General features: G+C 44.1%; 2 protein-coding genes across 4 annotated transcripts in view; both read right to left on the bottom strand.

Annotated features, from left to right (window-relative positions):
- Positions 1-27,345, bottom strand: part of CHST3 (carbohydrate sulfotransferase 3) — a 309,745-nt gene that overhangs the window by 216,978 nt on the left and 65,422 nt on the right. The gene's annotated exons all lie outside the window — the stretch shown is intronic.
- Positions 12,341-12,516, bottom strand: POLR2K (RNA polymerase II, I and III subunit K). Its single transcript, XM_069612184.1, is given in 2 exon segments — positions 12,341-12,381; positions 12,384-12,516. Coding segments are annotated over 2 exon segments (174 nt in total).

Raw genomic sequence — 27,345 nt, 5'->3', positions numbered from 1 at the left:
ATTGGTATTGGCCCAAGAGGTTGTTACTTTCCAGGTGTTCCTGTATCTGTAGGTAGGCAGCGCAGTCAAGGATTTTCAGGACGGAAGGGACCGTCGTAATGGGATGATAATTAGTAGGGATGCTAGGGTCAAGGGATGGTTTCTTTAGAAGCAGGAGGACCCACACTTCTTTCAAATTCTTAGGGACTTTACCTTGAGAGAAGGAGTTATTGATGAGCGAGGTGATGAATGGGGCGAGTTCTGTAACACAGTCTTTGATGACTGGGGCAGGGCATATGTCGCCTTGACATCTTGACGGTTTTAAGCTGGAGATGATTTTGATGGCCTCAGTTGTGGATACTGGCCTGAATTTGAATAGGGGGTGGGGGAGGGGGGGTAATGGGTTTCTAGTGTTTGGCAGATCAGTGTTTATGACTGACAACGTTACCTTGACTTTTTTGTTGGCAATTTTCTTTTGGAGCATTGTTATTTTGTCCAGGAGTGCACGTTGTATGTTAGTACACAAAGTTTCATCTTTCTGACAGGTGTCAGGTGGGCTGGTGTAGATTCAAGTTCTCTCAGAATGGTGAATAGTTCCTTGCTGCCATATTTGGAATTTGCAATGCGCTCATTGTATGTTGCGTTTTTGGCTAGCAGTATAGATTGTTTGTATTTTTTAGCAGAGGCAAAGAATAGATCCCTGTTGTTTTTTGATGGTGAGGCTTTCCAGAGTGATTTGGCGGCACGTTTATTAGATCTAAGATTCTTAAGGTCAGGTGTGAACCAGCAATTTAGGTGGGCTGTCTGTTTTGGTTTGCAGTGTTTGAGTGGAGCGATATTATCGATGGCTTGGAGGATAGTGGTGTTGTAGAGATCAACCATCGCTGATGGGTTGGCCTGTAGGTAGGGGCCTTCAGTGATAGGGCCTAGTAGTGGGAGCAGGTTAGTGTGTTTGATGTTACGTGTGTTTCTAGCAGTGGTAGCTGGGTTAGGTGGCACAGTTTTGAGTTGATTTTGTCTAGGGATAGTGAATGTGATGATGTTATGGTCTGACCATGGGCAAGGGGAGTTGGCTGTAATGCTGGTTGATACATTAAGGTTGGCAAGCCAGTCGGATGTGCGGCATTTGTCATGGTTAGCTTGTTCAGTGCATTGAGTGAGTCCAAGAGCGGTCATTCTGTTTTGAATGGTCGTGGCATTGAGGTCTAGGCTGTCATAGAGGCCAAGGTTGTAATCGCCTAGGATGATGATTCGCGTGGATGGTTTTGTGTTTTTTGAAAGGAGTAGAGTTATATCCTCATCAAAGGTTTGTAGTGGGCCTGGTTTATAGCGCTTTCTGGCCTATGAACGTGCAAGTTCATGTCCATGGGTGAACCTGTGAGTCTGTGGGCCAGAAATGGATCAAGGTCTAAGACTTAAGCCTACTCGAGCTCACCGACTTGGTGTGGACTAGCGGACCGGATCCTGGGGCTAATGTAATTGTCACACCCACCAGGAAAATGCTTGATGGCTCATGGGTCTGCAATGGTTACAAAGTGGTCTCTGGTTCTGCTCAGGCACAGTATACACTTTAAGTGTCTCAGTGAAGTCCGTGGTATAGGTGAAGGGCATTCCCATGTAAAGTGGCCATAGGCCAAAGCCTGTGGCCCACAGACCCACAAGGGAGGTAAAGTGGCACCTGGGCCTGATGGTAATGACAAAGCCCTTTGTTAAAGGCTCTCAGTCTCATTAACTAAGGCAGTGGGTCATTACCACTCAGCATAGCCTTCCAGAGAAGGCATTATTGTCAAATTACATGTGAATAGCAATGTCAAACCTAGACTACATATTGCAGGCTTTCACCTATTACTAGAAAAAAATATCGATATTGTGTAATCATTTGAGCTTCGATATAACAATGCCTGCTCCTGATGAAAGCAATTATTTGTAAAAAGATGTTTTGCAAATTATTAAATGTTAGGGTGCCTAATAGTTTCCTTTACATTTACAGTATGGATCCCCATTTTTTCCCAACAATCTGTTGATTTGCATATCAAAAGAGAAGAGTGAATCGACATCAAACTCACACTATCAGTAGAATCTACACTTACCTATACCATCATATGTAATGGTTTCTGCACAATATCATCAGCAACATTGAAGAGCAAGATGAAAAAACAGCTTGGGAAATCCAATCCCACCCTGGGAGAGCACACTAGGCTAGGGGGATCAAATAAGGATTGGGGAGAGACAGAAGAGGCACATCGTCCGCCCATTGGGCATCCCTTGAAGGAGCTGGGCCTGGACTCCATCCCAACCGGGGCTGGTTTATGCAGGGTATGCACCTGGGCGTGTTTTAAGAAAAGAGTTCAAAAATGGAATCCCATATGTTCCCTGTGGCCTTTCTTCTTCAAAAAGGCATTATCTCAGGGCCAGCTAAACGATGCATGCCATTTTACCAATCCTCTATTAAAAGGTTTCCAGGGCTTTTCCAAAGCCTCAACTGTATCCTCGTCTCCAGCATCAGGCTTAGTGAGAGAAATTTCTCAACACCCCAACCCGTTCTTCCTTTTGGAACAGTTCCTGGAACACCTACTGCATCAGAGCTACCTACTGCAGTGGTGGGTTATCCAGCAAGATAGCACAGTGAGTAGAGCTCTGACTTTGACATCTGTGCAGAGCCTGCCAACGCAGGTTCGAATCCCAGCAGGGCCAAACCTCATCCTTGTGAGGTACATAAATGAGCACCACACACCGTGGGTAATAATAAGCAGCGCTCAGATATGTGAGGGTTCATAGCACTATATAAATGCGAATTATTACTATTTATAAAACCAAAGATTGACGTGGGGCACTGGAAGTTACTTTGGAGTTCTGTAACCATTGGAAACAGTTTGTTCGTCATTCTCGTTTGAAACACCATTTCCAAAACTAAAGCCACATCTTAGTCTTCATTACATTTTCCAATACAGTTGTGTGGACAACTAATAGAGTTTTACTGTGTTGATGTGCTGGAGATCAAATGTATGCGGTCCCAAAGGTTTGTTGTTCCATTAAAAATACCCTAAGGGGGTGAGCAGATGGTTGGGTGGGTTAATGATATGAGCACGCAGTGAGGCAAGTGCTAAGAGTGATGTGAGGGTGCTGGATAGGTGAGGGTAATGAGTAATGTGACACCAACATACCCAAACACACTCATTCATGAGTGTGACTAAGGTGAGTAAGTGAGCATATAAGTATGCGAGTGGTCTAAGTGTGGGCACGGAGAGTCTGAGTGGGTTTATGTGAGGGAGTGTTTGCAAAAATGTGCCTCTACCTCACACAAAGAAGTAGAGTAAGGGTGTTTGAAGGCAAGTCTCCATTAAGGGACTTTAGGAAAGTGAAAATTGAATTCTCCTGACTGGCACATAATATAGCACTCCAGTGCAGCTAACATCACTATAAACATGCCAGAGAAAGGTACAAGCCTAATGGATTGCTATGGTAGATCAAGAGGCATCTGACCGGTCCGAGGGTGCAAACATTCACAGGTCAGATCTGAATGGACTCTTAATGATTTTCCGACAGCTCTGATCTGCATGTTCCCCTTTTGAGAAGGTACAAATAATGAAAACACTGCTCCAGTAGCGGCTGGTGAATTCTTTTAATGGATGGGTATAAGTATTTACCACAAAGATGTGGGAGCGACTGAGCATAGCGAGGGAGCCCGAACCAACCAAAGAGGATTTGTTATGGTTCTCTCCCCTAACATGTTTTGAATAACGGGGTAAAACAGTTTATTACACAGCACACTTTCTGAGAAAAGTTGGGTAAAAGGCCAGACAGTTTGCAGTTGGATATGTAGGGTAACCTATCAAAAAATCCAACAGATGCATGTCACCAACTGTGCACAGGAACATTTTCCAATGTATTTTCATGATGCCTTTCCCCACAATATATTCCAGTATAAAAAACATTTTCACACTGGCTGCACCCATACATTTCAGTGCTGGGTGCACCAATATATGCCAGTATTTCCATATATGAACATACGCATGCTTGTTTTGCGTATAATGCCAGTAATGGCACTACAGGAAAACATGTCCAAGTTGGCTTGGCCAATATATGCCAGTATATTCCTACTGGCTTTACCATTAAAAATGCCTTTCCACAACAGGAAAATATACACAAACCAGCTGGATCAATGAAGGCCAGTCTAGAAATAGCACTCATCATATTTGCTTTACCTGTTATGTCCAGTAAAAAATGCAATGTCAAAATATATCTAGACTGGCTGCACCAAAATATGGTAGTCTTGCTATGTAATGGCACTTCTCAAGTTTTCTTTATAATTAATGGTCAGTAAAAAAAATGCCATGCCATTGTAAGAAATTATACATAGACTGGCTGCACTAAAATATGCCAGTCTAGCCACATAATAGCACTTTTCAAGTTTGCTTTAATTTACATGACCAGTAAATAGTGCCATGCAATTGTAAAGATCCACTCACGCCCCTTTCGCCCTGCCAAAATAAGCACCCTGGGCCTGCACAAAACACAAGCATGCACACACATTCACACAGCATTCACTTGCTTATTCACATGCGCACCCATACACCATGCACTCCTTGATTAACACACATACCCAGCTACCCTGACATCATTCACACACGCAAACATACACAGGTGACATCATACATACATCATGCATTTTCTTCAACCCAACTCTGGACTAGAAGGCTTGCTGGGGAACCTGAATTGTCAAAAAGAAACCAAGTTTCCCCTTTGACAGGAGGATTGCTCCTTCAACTGCAGCAAGCACTGGACTGCCACGGCTTATCCAGAATGGGTGGCAGCACTGGAGGGTCGGCACCCTGTCATTCATTATGGACAAGACGCCCTTTCACTCCCCCAGAGAGTGAATGAAAGGAGAACATAGTCTTTGTTGCCAGTGCATGCTGCTCCATGCCAATTTCGTCCAGCTTCTAAGCGCTGTAATTAGAAGAGCTAACTTTACCCAAATTGATTAAACTCAATTTATCAACCACAGACAGACCAAGGGCTGTGTTACCTGCCACGGCATTCACACTTATAAGTGCTGACTGCCTCATGCCAGAGGGGAGCATTTAATCTGTAAACCATCTACCCAATCATAGGTGTCAGGATTCCCCCCTGGGTGCTACGCTGAACTTGGTGTTGGCATGTTTGAACGTCACTGTGAGTGCATAGATCTGTTAATCAGTGGCGTTGCCAGGAATCAAATTTAGGAGGGGCAAAGAGGGGTCCAAAGAAATAAGTAGGGGGGCACAGACAAAAGTAGGGGGAGAACATGGTCACTGCTCGTCTTGGGTAGGGGGGAACAAGAGGGGGCACAGGGTTTCAGGGGGGGGCGGCCCCCATTAGCCCCCCCCTAGCGACGCCACTGCTGTTAATCAAAGATTCACTGTAGCAAACAATGACCACGCCCACAGCGAGTCCCTTTTGTGCAACTACACACAGTGGCGAATGCACACATTTGTATGGCTAAAGATGCCATTTCATAAGCCTTCTGTTAATGTTCACCCATTCACAGGTGAACTGGCGCCACAGCTTTGAATCAGGCCCAGAGTCTATTAAGTTATGTAAATGGTGAAAAAACAAAAGAGGAGAACAAACAAACAACGCTAGATGGACGAATCCCTTCTTTAAGTGTGTCCTAATATATCACAATCTTTGCCACTTGACAGTCAATGTTGTCTGCCAATCATGCCGCCCCAAGTATCCTGCGACTTTACTAAGTCGAAGGGCATCAGCCTCTCTGTTCGCTGACGGGGCACCCTTCTATTTCAAGCAAGTATGTTTCCTATCATAGCTGATGAGCGGTCAGCAGACCACAGTGCTCCGTCACCACGCCATCGCGGAAATTCCGCTTAACCTATTTGACACGCATGCTGCTCTGCGAGAGAAGTGAAAGATCATATAGCAGGTTTCTGTCCATAACGGCAACATCTGGGTAAACTTGGCAGCCCGGTCTAAACAGGCCTTGGCAGGCAAGCGGTTCCTCATCTGCAAGCCTGTTCCTTGGTGTAAGATGGCCCCAGCTGTTGCAGAAAATATACATACCATGAAAGACAGTAACATAGACAGGTCACGGCGTGTGATGATGCAAGACATCTGACGGCCAGTCATGGTTTATTGCACCGGCATTGAGCCAACACACAGTAAAGCAAATGCATCCCACTGAAATGCATAACATCACAAAGCAGTACATGACACAACCTTTTCAATAGGACAAATTAGCAGTAATAAATGGTACAATGTGATTTAGAGAACACCTACTCAGAGTTACAGTCTAGAATGTCCAGCATTTAACGCAGTACATTCAATGTGCTCGGACTCAGGGAAGTGTCCATGTAGGACCCACGTATAAATGACCCCCACGTCCATCTCCCTTGACTGTGACAAGGAAGACTAGAAGTTGGTGTAATGAAGATCACCGGTAAGTAATGAGGATTTTACCCCACATCCATTGTCCCCTTTGCAGTCCTTATTTACATGAGTGGATGCCTCAAGCAAATGTAGGACTGTGAGGAGTAAGACTGGGACTTGTGTAATGAAGATTACTGGTAAGTTACCGGCCCATTATCTGGCATGAGGCCTTTGTCCAGCACCAAACATACTCATGCAGATTTCCTCACCAGACTCTGGTTCACAGTATCTGGCAAAAGACATTTGCCCAATTACTATAGATGTACTCTAGCACAGGTCTGTTAAGGACTCAGATGTGTATAATGTCTGATGTTATTCATTTGCCGAAAAAGGACTTGCAAAATCAAATAACCGAGTCACATTGGCAAGGACAGGTTTTATGAAGGGCGAGTATCATTTTCATGGTACTCAGCCTTGCTGGTGAGTATCCGGATGGTTGAAACTTTTATATGACATTTACTGCAAACAAACATTGCAGTAAATTGCTAATACAAGTTTCACTGTGCGTAGCTGGCCTTTGGGTGACAGCATTGCATCAAGTATTAAGTGTGCTTTCGGTGACATGCACCATTTTGCAGAAAGCACTGGTAAATATGTTGTCACCCATCAACACTGAGCAAGTGCATTTCTCTTATGTGGAGTACGTAAATTAAGGAACTCATCCTGTAGGTCTGGTGGGGTTTTCAGGACTTTGGAGGGCATGCCCCAGTACATTCATTGTACTGAGGCACAAGCCCACTGAGATAATAATATCTGGCATGAGTATATTTGGTGCTCCATTTGCAAAATCATGTTACTTGGACCACAAAATATACACTAAGGAAAAGTAAAATTGATCAATTTTTCTTAAAGAAATCCTATTATTTTAAAAAAAAAAAATATGCATGTGCTTAAGAAATGAAGAGGAGTATGGTGCATATGTTGTCTCTTTGAAAGTACATTTGTTGATTTTTGTGCCAATGTTATTGTTTAGGTTTTCATTTTAAATACATACTTTATTTTTAAGTGTTAAGAGTTGTAAGTATATTGTCATAAACACTATGCCCGCAACAGTGTATTGCATGATTGAAGTTTGCATATGGACTCATGAGACGCAAAAGAAAGTATACCTGTAATGAACTTGAAAGTTACTGATAACTGTGAAGCCAGTGATATAGAGTAGCAGAGTGGTCCAGCGAAAGGCAATAGCCCACTCGAAAGTCTCTGCAAAATGTTTGGTGTCTTGTTATAAAGCGGCAAAGTGAACAAACTCTGAAATGCGCAAAGGTCAAGATTAATCCTGAAGAAAGGGGAAGTTAAAGGGTGAATGCTTGAAGAGGAAGATTTCTTTGAACTTTTGTGATTGAGGTATAGAACTACCAATACAAAGAGACATTGCATCAAATAAATAACACAAGGGAAAGCTGAATTGAAATTCAAAGCAGTCCTGTGGAGGTCTATAGAAAAGGCCTCTCACATTCGAAAGTCTTTGACATCAGTGAAAGGTCCAATCATGGCTGAGCGAGACCAGAAACATTATATATGTTAGGGGAAGGGAACCCCTAAAGAATGTGAGTGAAGCTTGGGCAAGGGAACCCCAGCAAGTGCTGTGATTGTGAGGTCCGAGCCCGGCTCAGGGAGATCTACGCTGAATCAGGTACTTTTTGATTGAAAGGTCCGAGCCCGACTGAGGGAAGCCTAAGTGAACTATTGATGCCTTGAGAGGTCCGAGCCCGACAGAGGGCGACCTAGGTGAACTTTTGTTGAACTGTGAAAGAACTTTTGCAAAGCTGGAATAAGCGGGCCTCCACCCACATTATGAACTGCCTTTTTTTTTATAACCTGAGCCAGAGTGTGTCATCCTGTTTTCGGGGGACTGCCTTACTTCGTGCTGTCCGACGTGGGAAGGAGAGCTGACTCAGCCTTTACACACTTTTTGTGTAGGAGATAGGGCAGGCATTATTTGTTTTTAGTATAGACCATTTTGATTTGACATAGACTGACTAGGACTGTGTTTTCTTTATTATTTGATGGAAGCGACTACTCCCATCATAGCTATAGGGCAAAGTGGGTGTTTTTCCAAATCCCAAGAATCTAAAAGTTTTTTAAAACTTGTAACTTTTGTGTAGGTGTCATACTTGTGATACCCTGCCTCCGTTACAGAATGCAACTCTCCTGAGTGAAATGAGGTGTATTCTGAAAGAAGTTCCGCTGTGGTCCAAAGTGACCTCCCAGATGTGTTGTTCTATACGCTTGAACATATGATCCTATTACACACCCACAATCTGTAATATCCAACCCTGCTCTGGGGTTGTTTAAATCTTTGTTAAGTTGTTAACTTAGATGTATAACCACCCACTCACACATTTTACAACACAGAACTTCCTTACGGAACAGAAATGCTCCTGCTCCATTGATATCCAATTTACCCGAAGCGAACCATGGTGCAGATGACCTTAACTGGACAGTAATTTTAAAAGATGCTTTGCCCTTCAGGGGCAGAAATCTAGAGGTATTTTTTTTACATAAACAGGACCAAAAAAGGCTAAAGAACTCAAAAGACAGAAATCGCTTGAATGAAGACCCAGAATCACATGGATTAGCACTTTCTTAAAGAGAACATGCTACAGCTTGCAAAGTCTTTATTCCTTACTGAGACAACAGATATAATCAATGAAAACAAAGGACAATTCAAGGACATTGCCATGCAGGTGCCATGTATAGATTTATTATGTCTCCTTTGCACATAATAGATGAGGCTACATAGCTCCTAAAGCTTCTGCTGCATCTCCATGTGTGTGGGGGTGTCCTTCCAATAGGTATATTGATCATAATAACACACAAATGTATTGACGACGTAAGATATATTGAGATGTAAAGGATATTTAAGTAGACTGCCTAAATCGACCATAGTGTATAACTCTCCTTATTAGATCGGAATACTGAAATTAATATTCAAAGGATTCAGTCTTTCTTCCATGTCCGTGCTTGTTAAATGTAATGTATATTTGCAAAATGAACGACTCCATAATGATTACAGCGTTTTAAAGATTAAAACGAACATTTCAGACACTGTTCGAGAACTTCAAATGCATTTTTGCCTTGCAATTCAGGATTTGCAAATCAACTGAAGTGGCGTTTTTCTTAATTTTCTATGATTTTGTCAAATTGGCTAAAAAATGTTTTAAAAGACATAACAAGCCAATATGCTTTCTTTTGTGACTGATGAAACATTCAGCCACATTCCAAGGTAACAGTTATGCTCTCAATTTTCCATCAAGGAAGAAAATAACCTGGTCAACATCTGGAGGATGGTAGCAAAGTGTACATGATGGACAGTTATTGTGTCACTAGGAAGCGATATTTGCTCCCTACTATTTCTTCCACAGTGAAGTGAAAAAACTAGAATGACAAATATGCTCAAATAAAAACGACCATTATTAAAATAAAGAAATTAGTTGAAATTCAATGATGCACTTGTGTCACTTGTTTTCTTCTTTTTTGCCTGCAACATCACCATTACAATGTCCTGACATCTAAGCCATGTTTTGTGGGGGTTCTGTCTAAATATCAATAGTTTGCATCCCTGGTCAAATCGAACATCTGCCGAATGTGCCCGTACTATAAACAGTCATTTAATGTCCTATTCAGATGGCATTTTGAACTCTACAATATGTGAAGTTCTCGATTACCAGGCACTCCAAACGCAACAACTGAAATCAGTCTCAGGAAGAGCAAACAGGTGCACACATTTCAGAAACTTGGGGGCCGGCTGGTATCACAGGTCTCATCGCGTGAAAGTAATGTGAGCCCAAGTCAGGAAATGAGACGCCGCAACTTCCTTGACGGCCTGTCGCAAATATCCGCCTGTACCTCCTGCTGCAGTGCTTACCAGAGTGGGGCTGCAAAAGTCATCAGCAAGGTCAACATGTAAAGCAAAGAGCCACGGGTTGATGATTAGCTGTAGTCTCTGGTTATATGGTTGGTTGGCTGTGCTGGTTGCTAAGAGACACGAAGCATGCACAAAAAGGACTTGATAGTGAATGAAACTCGAAGTGAAACAGGATCGCCCGTCAAAAAAAGGCTTGACCTTCCGCGCATGGTGGATAGTTCAAGTTAATGGCTAGGCTCTGGAATAGAGCGTGCTTGCACGTCCAGGTTTGAATTTCCAGCAAAGCAGACTCAGCCCTTCATCCATACGAGGTCGCTAAATCGAGTACCGTTACATTGAATTCTCAGCGCAATTTGAGCATCTGTAACTCATTCCTATCAAGATGTCTGGATAAACTAAATACTGGTGATTTTTGTTATGTTGTATACCTGAATGTAATGTTGACAAAGTTGCTTTAATGAAATGTACACTTTGAGAAATTGTTTGATTGATTGAAAAAGTATGATACTATCCACATTCTGAAAGCTGAAACTTCGAAATGTGAAGTACTGTAATGCTTAACAATTACTTGACATGACCATCCCTAATATTGAAAATTTGAATGATATATTCAGTTGTATATCTATTGTTTGAAAAACATAATTTTTTTATGAAAAACCACAACGTATGGTCTAAGAATATTGATATCTAACAATTGTATTGGAAAAAGTGTGCCCTTGCTTGCCCCTCATTGTTTTTCGAGGGACCTCCTTATTACGCTATTATCTGATCTGGTAGCACAGATTCAATAAGGAGCACATAACTTACTGAATCTATTCGTACTGTAATTATCTTAAGGAAATTGAGTGCACCTCCTCAACCTACCTCTCTTAGCCCTTACGTGGTGGCCTCGGAGAAAGACACTGCAGGAGCAAAGACCAGATGAACCAAGACCCTAATGAGGGGCCGGTGGCCAGAAGAGCCAGTGAGGAGGTCCATTGGAGCATAAGACGGAGGTCCAAGGCCCCATCGAGACGTGTGAGAGGACAATGGAAAGCCTGCCCACCCTGCCGGCTCTCTTACATCAGTGATGGATGTATATTGTCTCATCCACAACTGTAGTTACCTTTACACAAAAGTAAAATATCATACATTATCAAACGGAAAAGCCTTGAATATTTTTTCGGGAACGGCTTCACTTTGATTATGTTATGGGTGGGAAAAATATGACGAACACTCACAAAATGTAATGTAACAGAAAACGAATTTAAAAAGGGGACATTTACTCCATTATTTACTTTGGCCCAAAAAGCTGGAGTTAGCCAACTGCATGAGAAAAAAAAGGATTGGTATAGAAAGTATATGTGCGTGGACTTGCCAATGTTTTCGGACACTTGTAGAGGCATAAATATAACCATGACCATAAGCCCACGTGGCCCAAAGAGGTGAATGAGATATACCTGTCGGGCTATGCCAGTTTCACCTTTACGGTTGGCAGAGCTTGTTTTGTAGGAGCACTGCTCTATATGTAGTTCAGGCCCAAACCTCTCGGGCTCGGCCAATCAGCTTCCAAGAACTGTTCCCCAGCCAGGGCTCCCTCTGCCACCCATAAACAGTGCCTCAGACATTCCTGTAAGCAAGAGGGACTGAGCGATTCATTTACGAAGTCATTTTTTTTATGGTCTCTTCATCTCCCCTTACAACTGTTCCATTCCTCCAATGAAATTTTGAAAAATCCAATTTGGAATTCAAGGATCTGTACAATAAAAAAAAAGCCAATTATGACTATTCTCTGGTTTATCTTATTCTGGTACAAACCATAAGGAACAGGCGTGGTGCATACGCCATACCTGTTCATGGTACTAGTTGGTCTTACTCTGCCGTTGTGCTGCTTTGAGACGCAAGGGCAGGTTCGTCTAACTGTAATTCTGTGAAAAAGAAGTACTCTTTGTTCAACATTACAATTTTTTTTCTTTTTAAAAACGTTTAATTTACATCTTTAGAAAGGAAAAAAGGGCACCCATAACCAAAACAAACATGTTATAACTATTTAAAGAGAAAAAGATTGCAAATGATGCTTGGTCTTCATTGTGCATCAAAAATCAGCAACCTCTTTGTTCTTTTTTATACATCATTTCGTAACCACATTCTCTGCATCGGATAGGGTCTCTCGCTTTAATTTTGTTTACTTTGTGACACTCACCACAGATGTAGATCATTGTCTGCTGTTTTGGAGGTAGCACATCTTTCGGGGGATCCATATCAGCTATGTTAAAGCTTAAGCGAAGAGTAGCAGGTCCGTCGCTGTGCCTTCCTGATGAACCAGCTTTACAAATACCCTATAATAAACTTGATCAGCCTCAAATTCATAGACAGGCACTGCTTCTTCTTCTTAATTACCGAATGCGTGGGCGGACACACGGAGGCGCTTCCCCATCCAGTAGGATGATGTGCACCAACCCACCAATCAACACATAGCCCACATAAACTCACAACTCCTCCCACCGCCCCGTCTGTCTCACAAAATCCAACAACACACTGCTCCTCCTCCTGCCTCTCACCCCGTCACCTCCCAGCAAAGCCTTCCCACTCATCTCAGCCACACCCAGCGCAGACAACCGAACCCTCATCAATTCTCTCTCCACAACATGTCTCTCACACCTAAGCAAAAAATGTCCGACAGTCTCAGGCACCCCACACACTGCACAGTCCCTTGACTCACGCTTCCCCACTCGATGCAGACAGTCATTGAGCCCCACATGCCCTATCCTCAACCGATACAGCATCACCTTCTCCCCCCTCCTCCATTCCAGTCTTCCCGCGTCCACCTTCACCGACACTTTCCCACGGACACCAAACATCCACCTGCCCTTCACCCCACTCACCCACCTCTCCTGCCACTCATCCAGGACCCGTCTCACCAGCACAGCAATCACCTCATCCACACTTAAAGGCAACCTCACATCAACCGTTCCCCTCCTCATACCTTCACCCGCCGCCAGATCCACCAACTCAGACCCAAAATGGCACTATGACTGGGGACACATGCCAACTCCAAATCCATTCCCCCACGCACACACCGATCAATCTTCCTCCTGATGTCCAAAATCACATCCTTCCTGCCACAATCGCCTGAAACCAACTTAATGAATCCGAGAACACCACCACCTTCTCATACCCCAACTCGCACACCCTGTCAATCGCCAATGCAATCGCCACCAACTCAGCCGTACAAATAGACACATCATTCATCAGACGCCCCACTTTATACTCCCCAGTGCTTTCCAAATAATACGCCATACCCACTCTCCCAGACACAGGATCTTTCGAACCATCCGTGAACACCTTGCATCCTTCCTTCCCTGCCACATACGCCTGACCCAAAGCCTTGATCTCAACCCGCTTCTTCGACACCACACTCGCCAACTCTAAACACACCTTTGGAGACCCCATCATCCACATCGGCCATCTCACCAAATCCGTAGACAGGCACTGTCCAATGAGTAAACATGTCTCGGGCTTACTGTCCAATGAGTAAACATGTCTCGGGCTTACAGTCATTTTTCTGTTAGGGTTAGTGTTGTGCCAAATTAAATGAGCAGAGAGTTCAGTGTGCATTACTTGCACAGAAGGGTTTCTTTCGTGCTTGAATTACTATCAAAGCCATATTTCAAATAAAACATTCTGTGGTCATTCTTAACTTCCCAAAACGCTCTTTGCTTTTATGCAAATCACTAGTACTCTGTCACTCCTGAAGCTGCCCCACAGCTGTACTTGAGTTTGTGCCTTGAATAGATCTACCACTGCCCCTCGGTCCTGCCCACGTCACTCTGACCTACCCTACTTGCCCCTCGAATGAAGGGGTTCGGGGGACTATCATGCCTGGGAACAGCAGTGCACACAGATGTTATCAGTTCACAGCGGGGATCCGTGGACTGCCCTGAATGTAAATTGAATGTACGGTGCTTCCGGCTCTGCTGCAGTGTTGCCAACCTAGCGACTTTCTCGCTATATTTAGCGAGAAAGTACGCCCCCCTAGCGACTTTTTCATAAAAAAGCGGCTAGCGAGAAATCTAGCTACTTTTTTCAAATGGTTTGGAGACTTGCTCATTTTTGCAAGTTTCCAAACCAATTGAAAAAAGTGTGGTCATTCGCCCGTTTTCTAACGGGAGTAATTTAAAAACACACTAATAACTTAAAAGGGAGGTGTTAAAAGGGGAGGGGGCCACAGTAAAACACACTGATAACTTAAAAGGGAGGTGTTAAAAGGGGAGAGGGCCACAGTAAAAGCCATAAATCGCAGGGGGAAAGAGGAGGTAATTATGCAAATTAGGCAGTGACGTCATCTAGCTACTTCTGGCGACTTCTAGGGGAGCCAATAGCTACTTTCTTCACTGAGGAGTTGGCAACACTGCTCCGCTGTGCCCACTGCCCGTGCCTCGTTGCAGAAGCGCAATAGACATCAGTTTCATGGTCCCTGCCAGGGGCGTTGCTAGGGGGGGCTAAGGGGGCTATATCCCCTGATCTTTTGGTTGTAGCCTCGGATAGAATCTCAGGAGTCACAGCCAAAAGGCTAGCTAGCCCCCAGTCCCGGCAGTTCCGACATCAGTTTAGCCCCGGGTCTTTTCCAGAGCTAGCAACTCCCCTGGTCCCTGCCATACCATATTGTTTCCCTCATGAATCAGCGTCTGCAGGGGTGGGCTAATGCCGGCTTTCCGGAGCCCCCTGCCTCTCGATCTCTGTCTCTAGTTACTGAGACGATAATTATGCCAACGACCTGGAATTACTGAAGGCAAAATACAAAATTAAAATCTGACACAGAAGGGAACAGCTGCGTTTCAGGGAGGAGGCGGCCGAAGACGAGGGCGTGCAGAGAGGCAGCGGAGGCAGATTTCCAGGGACCTCAGACGTCAATGTCGGATCGGGGGTCAGTCCCTGGGTTCCATTCATTAATTGCAGCAGAGCCTCGAAGACAAAAGGTGCTGCAAAAAAGGGCCGGGGGACAGGAAAAGAAAAGTAAATAAATCGTGATCCTGCTACCCGGCCGGTGGCGCAACAACCATTGGGCTTCAGCCCTTCTTCCCCCCATGCCACCCGAAATGTTGGGTCATGTTGACTTGACCTGGCTGACCTACGGAGCCAGGACAAGACACAGACAATAAACGGTGCCCCGGCAATTACTAATGTAAAACATTTCATTGCGAGCCACTGCATTCAGAGTGCATACATTTTTAGGCCATTGAAATCGTAATGGGACGTTAGAACTTGCACATCAGGGGAATGATTGGAAGGGTAAGAGGGACAGGAGACCCCTCATTCCCACAGCAGCCCTTGGCTGTGCAGTTTGAGACTGCGGGAGGGAGTTAAATGCTTGTAACATTGAAGCAGCACCAGAATAGTCTCCTTAGAATGTGTAAATAGGTTAGATGGTCCCACACAAGTACTTGCCCCTCCACCAAAGTCCCTGAAGTTAGCCCCACTTCCCAACATTTGAAGAGTTAGCCCGCCACCCCCGAAATGTTAGTATAGCTGCACCCCTGTGCCCAGTCAATACAGAGCAAATATCAGGACAAAGGAACAGGGGAACTAGTAGAGCTGCGTAGAATGAACGATATTGAAGATATATTTTTCAATGTTTCTACCAGCCCTGTTAAAATTCATCTGCCCAGTAACCACCCAACTAAAGTCCAACAGAATAGTCTGATAGGTTGTGTGTAGTGAAAGACTGCGCTTGTAGGACAAATTAGCAAATGGGCGCTGTATATTCACGAATGCACGCAAGGGTAGGCCCCATTTGTATTTGTGGATGCTAATCAGCTGGTAAGATAGCTCAGCAGGTTGAGTACTCGCTGCTGCTATCTGAGCGTCGCAGGTCGCAGGTCGCAGGTTCGAATCCCGGCAGGGCCAACTCAACCTGCTATATTTTGCAATGCTCTTCCTGCTTTCGGGTGTGCTGTGTTTCTAACTCATGGATTAGTACTCCTGTAGGCATGGACGGCCTCAGGGCCTCGATCCTCAGGGGGGCCACCAGCAACTGCCACATTTTGCCATTTAGTAGTGTTATAACACAGCAATATATTCCTTTATATATTACTTATGTTTCTGGGGATTACAGTGTGCACTTTGCAGCACTCACCTCACAAACTGTCTCTGCTGGAGAACGTCCGGCCGTCATTTCCATTGGGGAAAGCAGAAGTGTTACCACCTTGTTGCCTGTCAACACCGGTTCCTCCACATCAGCCACTTGCTTACAAAGAAGGAATCATTACTATAAAGCGGGCATTCAGTGTTTCAGCTCCCCGTTGGTTCACTATCTTGTGATAATGGGCGGCAATTAACCTTATCTTCATCTCCATTATAATGTATCCCGCCCTCCTCCACGTGGGTGCCTCAGACTGTTTTCCTCTCTAAGCAATGGTGGGGCCTCCAACCATCAGGTTGAAAGGGGCTCCTGCACATTCTCAGCCGGGCTTGCCTGTAGGCATGTTTCTATTCCATTCCATGCTTCCATTCCTGGAGAGACTATTGTGTGTCTGGGAATTATAAGGCGCAACCCTAGCTGTCAAGCAGTGGAACGCTGGACATAGGGGACGCACCCAGGAAGTTACAGGACGGGTGTAAGCGTAGCAGAAGTATCTGGGGGGGAAGGAGGATAGCGGGAGGCGTGGTTTCAGAGGAGGAGACGCAGGGTCAGATGGAGCGATCAGCCATTGGGAAGATGTTCTTCGAAGAGTAACGTTTTCAGGTCCTCTCTTAAATTTAGGATTGAGGAGACAATCTGACTGCATCGATAAGGAAATATTAAAATATACAATATATTGTAATGTTTCCAGAAAAATTCTGGTAGATGTGCCTTAATATGTTGATCAATGGTAATGCGTTCAAAAAAATCAAAGATCCAAAGAAATCCACCAGACAACGGCAGCAACACTTCACTCCAATATGAAATTGGTGGCTCCTAACCAAGGCCTGGAAAGTTTTCTCTTCCAAAATGGCCGAAACGTTGATCCACACTTTCGATACCCAACAGACCCCTCTTCGCCAGTCCTCTTTTTTCGTATGACATTTGCTTTTGTGGTGATGTCGCAGGTGATCTAGTTTAAATGCCAGAAGAAAATCGGGATATGGTGCAGGGATTGAAATTAAGACGGGATAAACTGGAGATATAAGCAGCTCCTGTGTATCCAGCAATAACTAGTGACCAGGGGCTACTACTGGGGAACGTGGAGTTAGTACATAGCGTTTCACAAAATCTAGTTTTGCATCTTCTCATCTGGTTGCTGGTGCATTATGTATGATCCTTTATGCTTTAAATGATATATAGATGTGTCCTAATGTTTATTTATAGATTGTCAGAAAAACACAGAGTTAAATTCACTTAGGTGTATTTGTTCGGCATCAGTTGACCTAGGGAGCCAAAAGCAGCTCCTGGCAGCTGTTGGTTTCATGCAAGCCAGACGCTCCTTGGATACAAGCAGCAGCTAAATAAATCAAACCCTGTGGTGCGATGTACACACTCACACAGATCACTCGCATGCATCAAAGAGCTTCATAAGGGTGCCAGCAGAAAGGAGCACCCGCCTCAAAAATGTTACAAATAACTTTCAAACAGACATGGGGTTTGACTTTTCCACCAAAGATGGACACTTGTGGCCAGTTAACTCACACAGACAGGCAGGGATCAAACAGACAACAGGGGCAACAACCACGTCAACCAATAGGACTCCCTTCAAGATCAAAGGATGCCTTTGAAGCCCATGGCTGATGGGGTGTTAGCAGTCTTAGGTGCAGAGGCGTCGCTGAAAGGGGGCTGGAGGGGCTATAACCACAGGCCTTTTGGTTGTAGCCCCTGAGAGAAGCTCAGGGGTTAAATAAAGGCTAGCAAGCTCTGAGTACCAACAGTGGCGTAGGCCCAGATCTTTTCCAGACCTAGCAACACTTCGGCGTAGGCGCATCTCACTGGGAAAGTCTCATGATGTGCTATTAATATGAGTGGTTGGCTCTAATCCTGGGCATTAGTGGTGCACGCAGACCACACGTGATGGCCCACCAGATAAAGAGGCAGCACCCACAAGTATTCAGTCCATTTTCTTTTTTTAAGTGTTGCTCCTCTGAAAATAACGTTTTCTGTATTGAGAACTATGACAGAAAAGAAATTGAACCCAACTAGGTTTGCAATAAAGTGAGCGGCCCAAAAATGTATATATACAGCTTCCTCCACAGCCTAACACATTATAGCCCTCAAAGCGGAGGGAGGTGGGGTGTAGGTGTTCTCTCTCTCACCCGTCGAGTTTTATCATAACCACAACATGGCATCGAACCCTCTGACCTCAGTACACATCCTCAACAGTAACTGACCTCCCACAACCCTAAATCCAATCAACATACAAAGAATACTCACAACTCGCACTAAATGGTTCTATGCCATTTCATTGACAGTCGTTAGTTCAATGGTTTTTTTCACAAATATTTTTAACGAAAAAAGTCCTCCAAATTGTTTATTTTTAAGTTTCGGAGTCCCCCCAAACTCCCATCCCCTATTGTTTTTTTCGCTATTCCCGACCCCCCTTCCACCCGCCCCCTTATATATAAACCCCACACCTATATTGTTCAATTAGTGTTTTCGTTAAAAAAAATTTGTAAAAAAGCCCATCGAAAAAAAAGAGTGTCGATGAAAGGACATTGTACCCACTAAATAGAGAAGCTATACAGCATCAGATAAAAGGGCCACAGAGAATTTTCCTCAAAAAAATGACCTAGGAGTCCCTAATGCACCTCACACATTTTGTGATTTTTCCACATGGAAAAACAACGCCCTGAAGCCTTTTCACTAGTTGTTTCAAGCGTGTTAGGGTGCGAAAAGGAGAAGGATGTGATGCTGAGTTAACACCGTCTCCTGTTGTGCTGAGGGGCGGGAAGGCAGTGGGTAGTTTCCATACTGTAGTTTTTCCTGTTCCTGCTACAGTATTAGCCTCTGACTTATTTTCCAGAAGTAACAAGCCATCCTGGAAACAGCGTTTCCTTTTCTTTGCGTCATTTCCTGCCATAGACACCGAGGACAAAGAGCAGGAAAGAGTTCTAGAACGTAAACACATGTGACTTTGGAAGGTTCACCTCTAATCACAGAGTCCCGCAGCAGAATACACACGTTTGTTACACTCATTTCATGAAGGCATTAAGAAAAAGCATTGAAAGGCTAACAGTTTTGGCTTCATGAATTGGATAGAAAATACAGGCTCACAGGCATAGATAGTAGTATAGAGGAACGCAGCAAGGAGTATTTACGCGCGCGTTGAACAATCCTTACTGGTCTAATTAGCAGTGACATACGTGTGTTTTGGGAAAAAACGTTCATGTATGTTTAGCTCATTTTGTTTCTATGCAGTTTTACTGCAATTTGGGGTGTAAAATCGGAATAGGAACTTGAAGAATCTTGAAATACAAGGACGGCGTCAGGGCCTTTCTACTTTTCAGTTGAAAGGTTCTCGAGGCTCAGTGAAGCCCCCAGCAACTGCCCATGTTGCCAGTCAGCAGTCTTATAACAGCAATATATTCCGCCTGTGCTTGCTGGAGCTCTTCCAGCGGTCACTTCTCTTGGAGTGTACAGACGTGTTATCACCTCATTGCTTTTTAACTCAGGTTCTTCCACATCAGCCACTTGCTGACAACAAAGGATGTATAGCTTTTCAGTAGAGAATTATCATTTTAACTCCCTGCTGGGTGTCAGTCGCACAATAATTAGCGGCTATTAACTCCTGGCTGTATTTGTCTCCGTTATAACGTATAAACCCATTGGGTGTCTCGGGCTGTTTTTCCGCTCTAAGCAACGGGGTTCCCCAAACCATCATATTGAAATGGGCCCCCACACATCATCAGCAGGGCCTGGTGATATATCATAGGATTATGATCAGGACAGGCCCTTAGATAAACAGGGATAGTTATGGCAGTGCTGGTGAAGGGAACCATCTTCGAGGCCGATGTCTTTTAACACTGGTTCTTCCACTTTCGCTTGCACTTGCGCTTTCTTAAATGTCACTGGGCCTAGTAAGATCGCCGTTTTCCTTTTTGTTCTCCCTTGCTCCCCTCCCTTTAATCCTGGTCGCGCTCTGAAACACTTGTGTACGAGCGCGATATAAATATATATGGAGCGACGCTGGGAACTATGAGTGCCACTCTTTAGTGGGATAGAGGGTCGATGGGGGCACTTTTAGCCCTGAAGAAAAGGTCAAGAATTTCATCGGGGTTAGTGGAGGCAAAAATAGACACAGGCCTTATTACAAGTTTGGCGGTATCCTTGGCAGTAAAACCGGCAGGCTGCTGCCAAATTTGCTATTTTTCCGGCCACCCGCGAATGGGCAAATACCTGGTCATTAAGGCCCTGCTGGACCCAGAATGGGGCGCCAGAATGGAATGCTCCCTATTCCCATTTGAGCCCCATAGGGCTCAATGAGAATGGGGAGGTCGGATGCACCGGCAACATTGAGAATGGTGCCGGTACATCCGACATGCTGTGCTCGCGGGTGTCACTCTACCCTAGTTTGCCGGTCTGGTAACTACGGTAACAGCAAGCTCACTGGTACCGTAGTTCCCCGAGCGGCAAACTTGTAATGAGGCCCAGTGTTGCAGGAAAGGGGGGTAGTGGAGCAAATGGAGCAGGTGGAGGGTCCGAGAGCTAGAGTCCTGGCCCGGCCACCCAGTTCATCACTAGACGGTGGTGCAAACGTACACACACACAAACACACAAAGTAAACCAATCCAAAGGGCACATTAAGGGGGGTGATTTAAAAACAATGTAAATTGCCCAGAAAGGACCGCTTATGCTTACATTTGCGTGTGAGCAGTTAGTTCTGTGCAATTTTGGTTGTTTTGGAGTGTATGCAAATCTTGATCGTCACCGATTTACATGCCTAAAGTACATCCCATTCCTAAAACAATGGTAAATGCTGCTTCCCATGTCTGTGCATTGTGGACAGATATGGTGGGCGGCCATCAGATGAATCCCTATGGATTCTACCTCGTTAGTATAAATGCAAAAACCAGACGGAATTCTATGTGGATTCAAGCAAGTGCGACTGCACGGATATTCAATGTGGGCTGAGATGCTTGTCGATTACATACATGGAGCGGCTAGTTAGGTGGAAGCAGTCATTACACCCCGTTCCCCATCTCCTTGCTTGCAATCCAGGAGCACTTGCATGCATCCTTATTTTACTGGCACTGACCAGGTCGCCGCCATTAAATTACAAAATTTGTGCTCACGCCAAAATGAAGTTTCAACTACCACTAGTAGGGTTGCCATTGCCACACCCGAATCTACCAAAGAGAATACAAGTCCCTGATCGCGTCACAGCAAACAATCAGGCTACGTTCACAACACCACCTTTGGAATATTTTGTAGATTATGGGCATTGTAATTTTTCCTCCAGAGTTGGTATTGTTGCTTTGAGGGCAATGGTGTGAAGAAGGTGGTGGTGCCCTAGAGGTAGGGGGGTGCATTAAATTGGATTACCGCATCTTGTGATCTCACTTCACTCGTGTGCGTGAAACAAACTGAAAGCACACTTTAGTAATCCAGGTGGAATTCACAGTTTGCCAGTTACAAATGTTTTTAAGCTTATGTAGTTGCTGCATCTGGATGCGCTGAATTAACACTACGCCATTGAGTTGGTGAAGATAATCAAAAGATCCTCTGATTAAATAAAAATACCAATTGAAACCAACAGACAAGAATCAACTATTCAAGTTACAAGTCGAATCAACTCGAATTGTTTTTGCAGATGTACAGTTCAAACCCACAAAGCATCATGTTAACATATGGATCCAGTAGAACCATTGGTATTTGGCCAACTGGAATTTTCGCTGAGATCCTGATAGGCACCCAAGGCATCAGTTTCCATACGGGCAGCCATTTCCCTACTCACACGTGGTGTGGGAGCACAAATCCGTGTGATCTTCTATAATTAATACCCAGGGTAGAGCCACTGGACAATCATGTGGCCAGGAATGGCGGGGGGGTGGGGGATCTGGTAACAACTGCCCGCTTTCTCTTTCAGCCACCTGCGCCTCTACCGCCGCGTTTGCCCTTTATTTATTTTTTGCCTCATTCTTCCACCCCTTTCAAGACCCAACAACCATTCTGCGCATTCTGTGGCCCAGCCCAGCCCCCACTTACCTCACAGCTCTGTCTCCACCCCTGCCTCTTGCACCACTCCGGCCGGGCCTTGGCCACGCCATAAAGCTACTACAGGGAGTTTTGAAGGGCATTTGAACTCTAGCCTTTCTCCCAGCTACACCTTTCCTTAAAGAAAGACTATTAGACCCCAGACAAAACCCCCAGGGTGCGAATAGTGAGAACCACTGCTTTTTGGTGCGCAGCAGCTCTTAGTAGTGGAGGCAGCTTTTGGTGCCCCGGGAAGCGGCTAACAGGGCGCCTGCAGGAGAATGGGGAGCACACTCGGAACCAGGTGGAAGCTGGGGTGGGAGGGGTGCCCCTCTACCCAAGTCTTGGCTCCACCACCAGCGGCTCAGAAACGACACTATCCATGTCCGAAAGAAGTTATTTGGTTGGTATTATTTGGCAAGAATTTTTAGTGGGCAACAAACAGTATGCCCGAAAGTAAACAGATATACTGATAAAAATATACCCGATAAGGTGTGCAAGTCTACAAAGAGGCATTCGTTGCTATAATCGATCCTGTGCCTCCTAGTTACTTTGCCTTCAACGCCCAGCCCGCAGTTCTGCCACCCTCCCCGTTTCAGCATCATTTTGCAAGAAAGAGAGAGCAAGCAGTTGTCTTTGTGCTACAGTAGCTGGACGGTGAGATGCACTCTCGAGTGGTGTCCATCGGAATTCTGCATTCCTAGAAACAGGAAGCAGTTTGCTGACTCATTGACCTGCACCTCCTATCATTGTGGGAGCTACTCCAAATAATGACGACGTTTATTCCAAGGCAAATCAGACGCTTTTGTTGACAGATCCTGGTGTGGGTTTGTAACAGAGAAGCACCTGCGCACACACGGAGCCTGGGAATTCGAGGCTCCAAAGAGGGCCACGCGCATGTTGCATCGGCGCACCACGGGCTGCGGGACCCCTCCAGGCCTTTCCCTAAAGAAAAACGCCCACACTCTGCATGAAGGCAGCTTGCTCACGCGAATCCACAATCCCTCTTCCAGGGTTATTATTAATCTTATTTCCAGGTCTGCATGAAGAGGCCGCCTTACAGTACTGTCCGACCCATACATATGTATGTATTCAAGGAAAACGCTTTAGTTGCAGAGATGTTAAGGTGAAAACTTAACACTACAAAACCTCTGAAATTCAGCTAAAGGCACTTTAACTTCGCGCCCCCCTGTTGTGCACCCTATGACCACAGATGACAACACTAATTACATGTTGTTTGAGAACACTGATGACATCAGTGACAACACTAATTACATTGAAATTAATGCAAACACAGTCACACTGCGCCAATTGTGCCAAATCTACTGGTTCTTGAGAGGCCTCTCAAGCACCAGTAGATATGTCACAATTTTGCACAGTGTGACTGTGTTTGAATTAATTTCTCTACCTAATTGCAGCACTTAGGCCTAGTGCCCAGGGTCATCAGTCGCCCGCAGCCTGTGTGATGCCCTATTTTAAATTGCTAGCACTGTGGTCTCTAAGTGACTCTTTGACCACCAGTTCCTTGATCTAATTACGTTGAATATAACCGATTACATCATTAATGGAATACGTTAGCTCATTAAAGGTTTGATTACCTTAATAGCAGCTTAGGCCCTGTACTTGGTCATAACAAAGGCTGGGGTCACTGGCCAACATCAATGGCCATAGGTAGTGGTTGGTTAGTATTTACAAATACCAATGTCCATGGTTAAAAGCCACGCCTAGTGGGCCATCACCGTTTTAAAATATACAGTGGCCAACGTTGAAAGCTGTAGTCAGTTGCCATGCCTAAAGGACATAGCTAGCGCCCATTAATATGTTACAATATATAGTTGGCACAGCCAAAGGATGTGGCCACTGACTAGTGTTGTGTTGAAGACCATGGCTAGTGGCTGGTTAGTGCACATGATGTACAGTGGGTACGGCTGAAAGATATGGCTTATTAAATTTTATTATTTTTAAATATACAGTGGACATGGCCAAAAGATGTACAAACTGCTCAAGGTCAAGGGCCATGGCTAGTGGCACATATATCATCATCATCATCAATCACTTTATCTCAGTAAAAATAATTTACCATAAAAGCCATACATATACATAAAACGCCATACATATACATAATAAAATATAGTCAAAATAAGTACACTTTACATACAACATAATTTACACTCAAATAAGAACTAGGTAGCAATACGTCTTAAGGGTAGCTAAACCCATAACAAGCAAAACGTGCTTCAGTGCATAAAATACTTCAGTGCATACTGTGAATATGTTTAACGTGATCCTTGAGCACCATAACATTCATCTGGGGAGAGGAATTAAAACACCAGCACAACTCATAGTCGGTCAATCCAGTGATAGGCAAAGATGATTTGGGTGTATCAATTGGCACCGAGTGATGCTTTTACGGGAGAAAATTACTCATCTTTGTTCTCCTGAACCAAGCTTGAATCAAAAATCAACCCATCGTGAAAATAGCCAGGGATACCTTGTTGCTCAAGCAAAGAGCAAGGGCTCCATTGACTATTGAAATATGTAATTGGATAAACAGATTCCTTAATGACATATTTCGTATATCCTTATACATCGGACCAAGGAACATATATATGTTACAATACATAGTGGTCATTGCCAAAGGTTGTGGCCAGTATTGTGGTGAAGTCCATGGCTAATACCCGATCAGTGTATATAATATACAGCTGACACAGTTGAAAGCTGCATCCACTGGTAAAGGCCGAAAATCTATGGTTAGTAGCCTGTTAGAGTTTTAAAATATACAGTGCACATGGGTGAAGGTTGTGAACACTCTCCATAACTGAAAGCCAGGATTAGTACCCATTCATGTATTCAAATATATTTGGCCATGCACCCTGACCATGGCTCAAGGCCATGTTTAATGACAGTTACTGTTGTAATATAATTAGTGATGTCATCAGTGATGCCATCATTGTGGTCATAGCATGAGCAACAGGGGCGCGAAGTTAAGGTGGCTTTAGCTGAATTTCAGAGATTCTGTTGCGTTAAGTTCTCGCCTTAACGTTACTGCAACTAAAGTTTTTTCCCCCCGATATATATATATATATATATATATATATATATATGCATACATTTTTTTTTGTAAATTTATTTTATAGCTGTGTCTACCAAATGAGCTACAGTTCATTGACTTTGATCATAGTCGCGATTACAAATCTTTGCTTGAGAAGAGAGGGACTCATTTCAGATTTACAACTACAACAAAACTTAAAACATTACACCAAAACACAGTTCAAGCAGTAATGTATGCTACCTAAAATTAAAGAAAGCTAAAGAAAGCTAAAATTAATGACAATAAAGTAGGCACAAAAGAAAATAATACCCCAAAAATGTGAAACCATGAGAACAAATATGCAGAGTGAAATACAGTATAAGGGGTGTCTGAAACCTTAACAATGTCATCATCTCACGACCTAGGATTTTATTTGACTTTTGTTACATCATTGTAATAAGGATCCATGCTATGACAAAATTGTTGAACTCTTTTTGGAACATTTTTATTAGCAATTCATTGCTTTCATTTTTCTGGAGAAGAAAATTGTATTGGTGAGTTTGTGGGCTCCGGGTATGGGCATTTATGATGTGTGCCTATGAAGCATTATAGAGTTAAATGTGTAGGCATGTTGTTCGATCACAATGCGAATTCCATGAACATGTAATTGGAAGTGTCCTGTAATCCTTCGAAAACATGCTCTTTTAAAAAATATCTTCTCTTTTTGATGAATGAAGGAGTTTGAATATTCCTAAGAATTTGGGAACAATTGTATTTTTCTAAGTGCCACTGCATGATAATGATGTATTATTTATATAGCGCTTTCGCCAAAGCACTTTCAAAGCGCTTTACAGAGAGCATGTACCCATTTATTGACCTCAGGAGGATGAAAGGCTGAGTTGGCCTTGCTGGGATTCGAACTTGCGACCTGCAGATCCAACACAGACCACAGCAGAGTGTGCTCAACCCACTGAGCTGAACTATATTACTGGCTGCATGTATGCATGCATACATTTTGTGATTATGGAGTTAATCATGTTATGTTATTCGTCTTTAATACTGCTCAAATCACCACTGTAGTGGTCGTAAAGCACTGAGCCTGGTCCCTTGTCCATGCAGAGGCGAATTGTGGCACACGTCTAGAGTTTCGTTAAGCCACAATGGAAGCAACTATCTCCCCATAAAGTTGTTTCAACAAGGATTAGTTTCTTTTATTTTATATTTACCAAATTCCAGGGTGTCATTTCGAACAGAAATGAATTGCAAAGTACACAATAACAGAGAGCAGGGGCATTCCTGGGGTGTGGTGACTTTACATTTATTTATTATTTATGTATTTGGTAATTTGTATAGCGCACCTAACCCAGAGGCATCTAGGCGCTGGAGCCATAAGAGCATTATCGGATTGAAGGACGTATAATGGCAGGTTGTGAAGGGGTAAGCGCAAGATCATATGCCAGGGACAGGACTGGAGGGCACATTGAAAGCCTGGGGCCAGTATTTGCATATTTACACATTATGGGCCTGATTCATGGAATTTATTGCACGGTGCAAAGTAACTTGTCACTGGTGAAAAGGGACTTTGCACTGCCAACAAACTCCCTGATTCATGGAACAGTGCCAAGTGTCTTTTTGCTGGGCAAAGTCGCTATGCCCGGCAAAAAGACACTTTGCACTGTTCCATGAATCAGGGTGGAGCAGTGCAAAGTGTTTTTTTGCACGTGCAAAGTGACTTTTCACAGGTATATAGTGTTTGCCACAGCAGTAGTGCTACAAACAACAGGTGCCAATATCACCCATGTGAATGTTTTCCAGTTTTCCGACCTCAGAGTGGCAGTCGGCGCTGCCAGGACTCAAACTTGGTACCTGCATGTTGAATGCGCATCTCCAAAGAGCCAA

This window comes from Ambystoma mexicanum, chromosome 8 (assembly GCF_040938575.1).
Source record: "Ambystoma mexicanum isolate Mex_15411 chromosome 8, UKY_AmexF1_1, whole genome shotgun sequence".
Lineage (NCBI taxonomy): Eukaryota > Metazoa > Chordata > Amphibia > Caudata > Ambystomatidae > Ambystoma > Ambystoma mexicanum.
The sequence above is the reverse complement of the archived record's forward strand: the minus strand, read 5'-3'. Positions and strand labels throughout refer to the sequence as shown.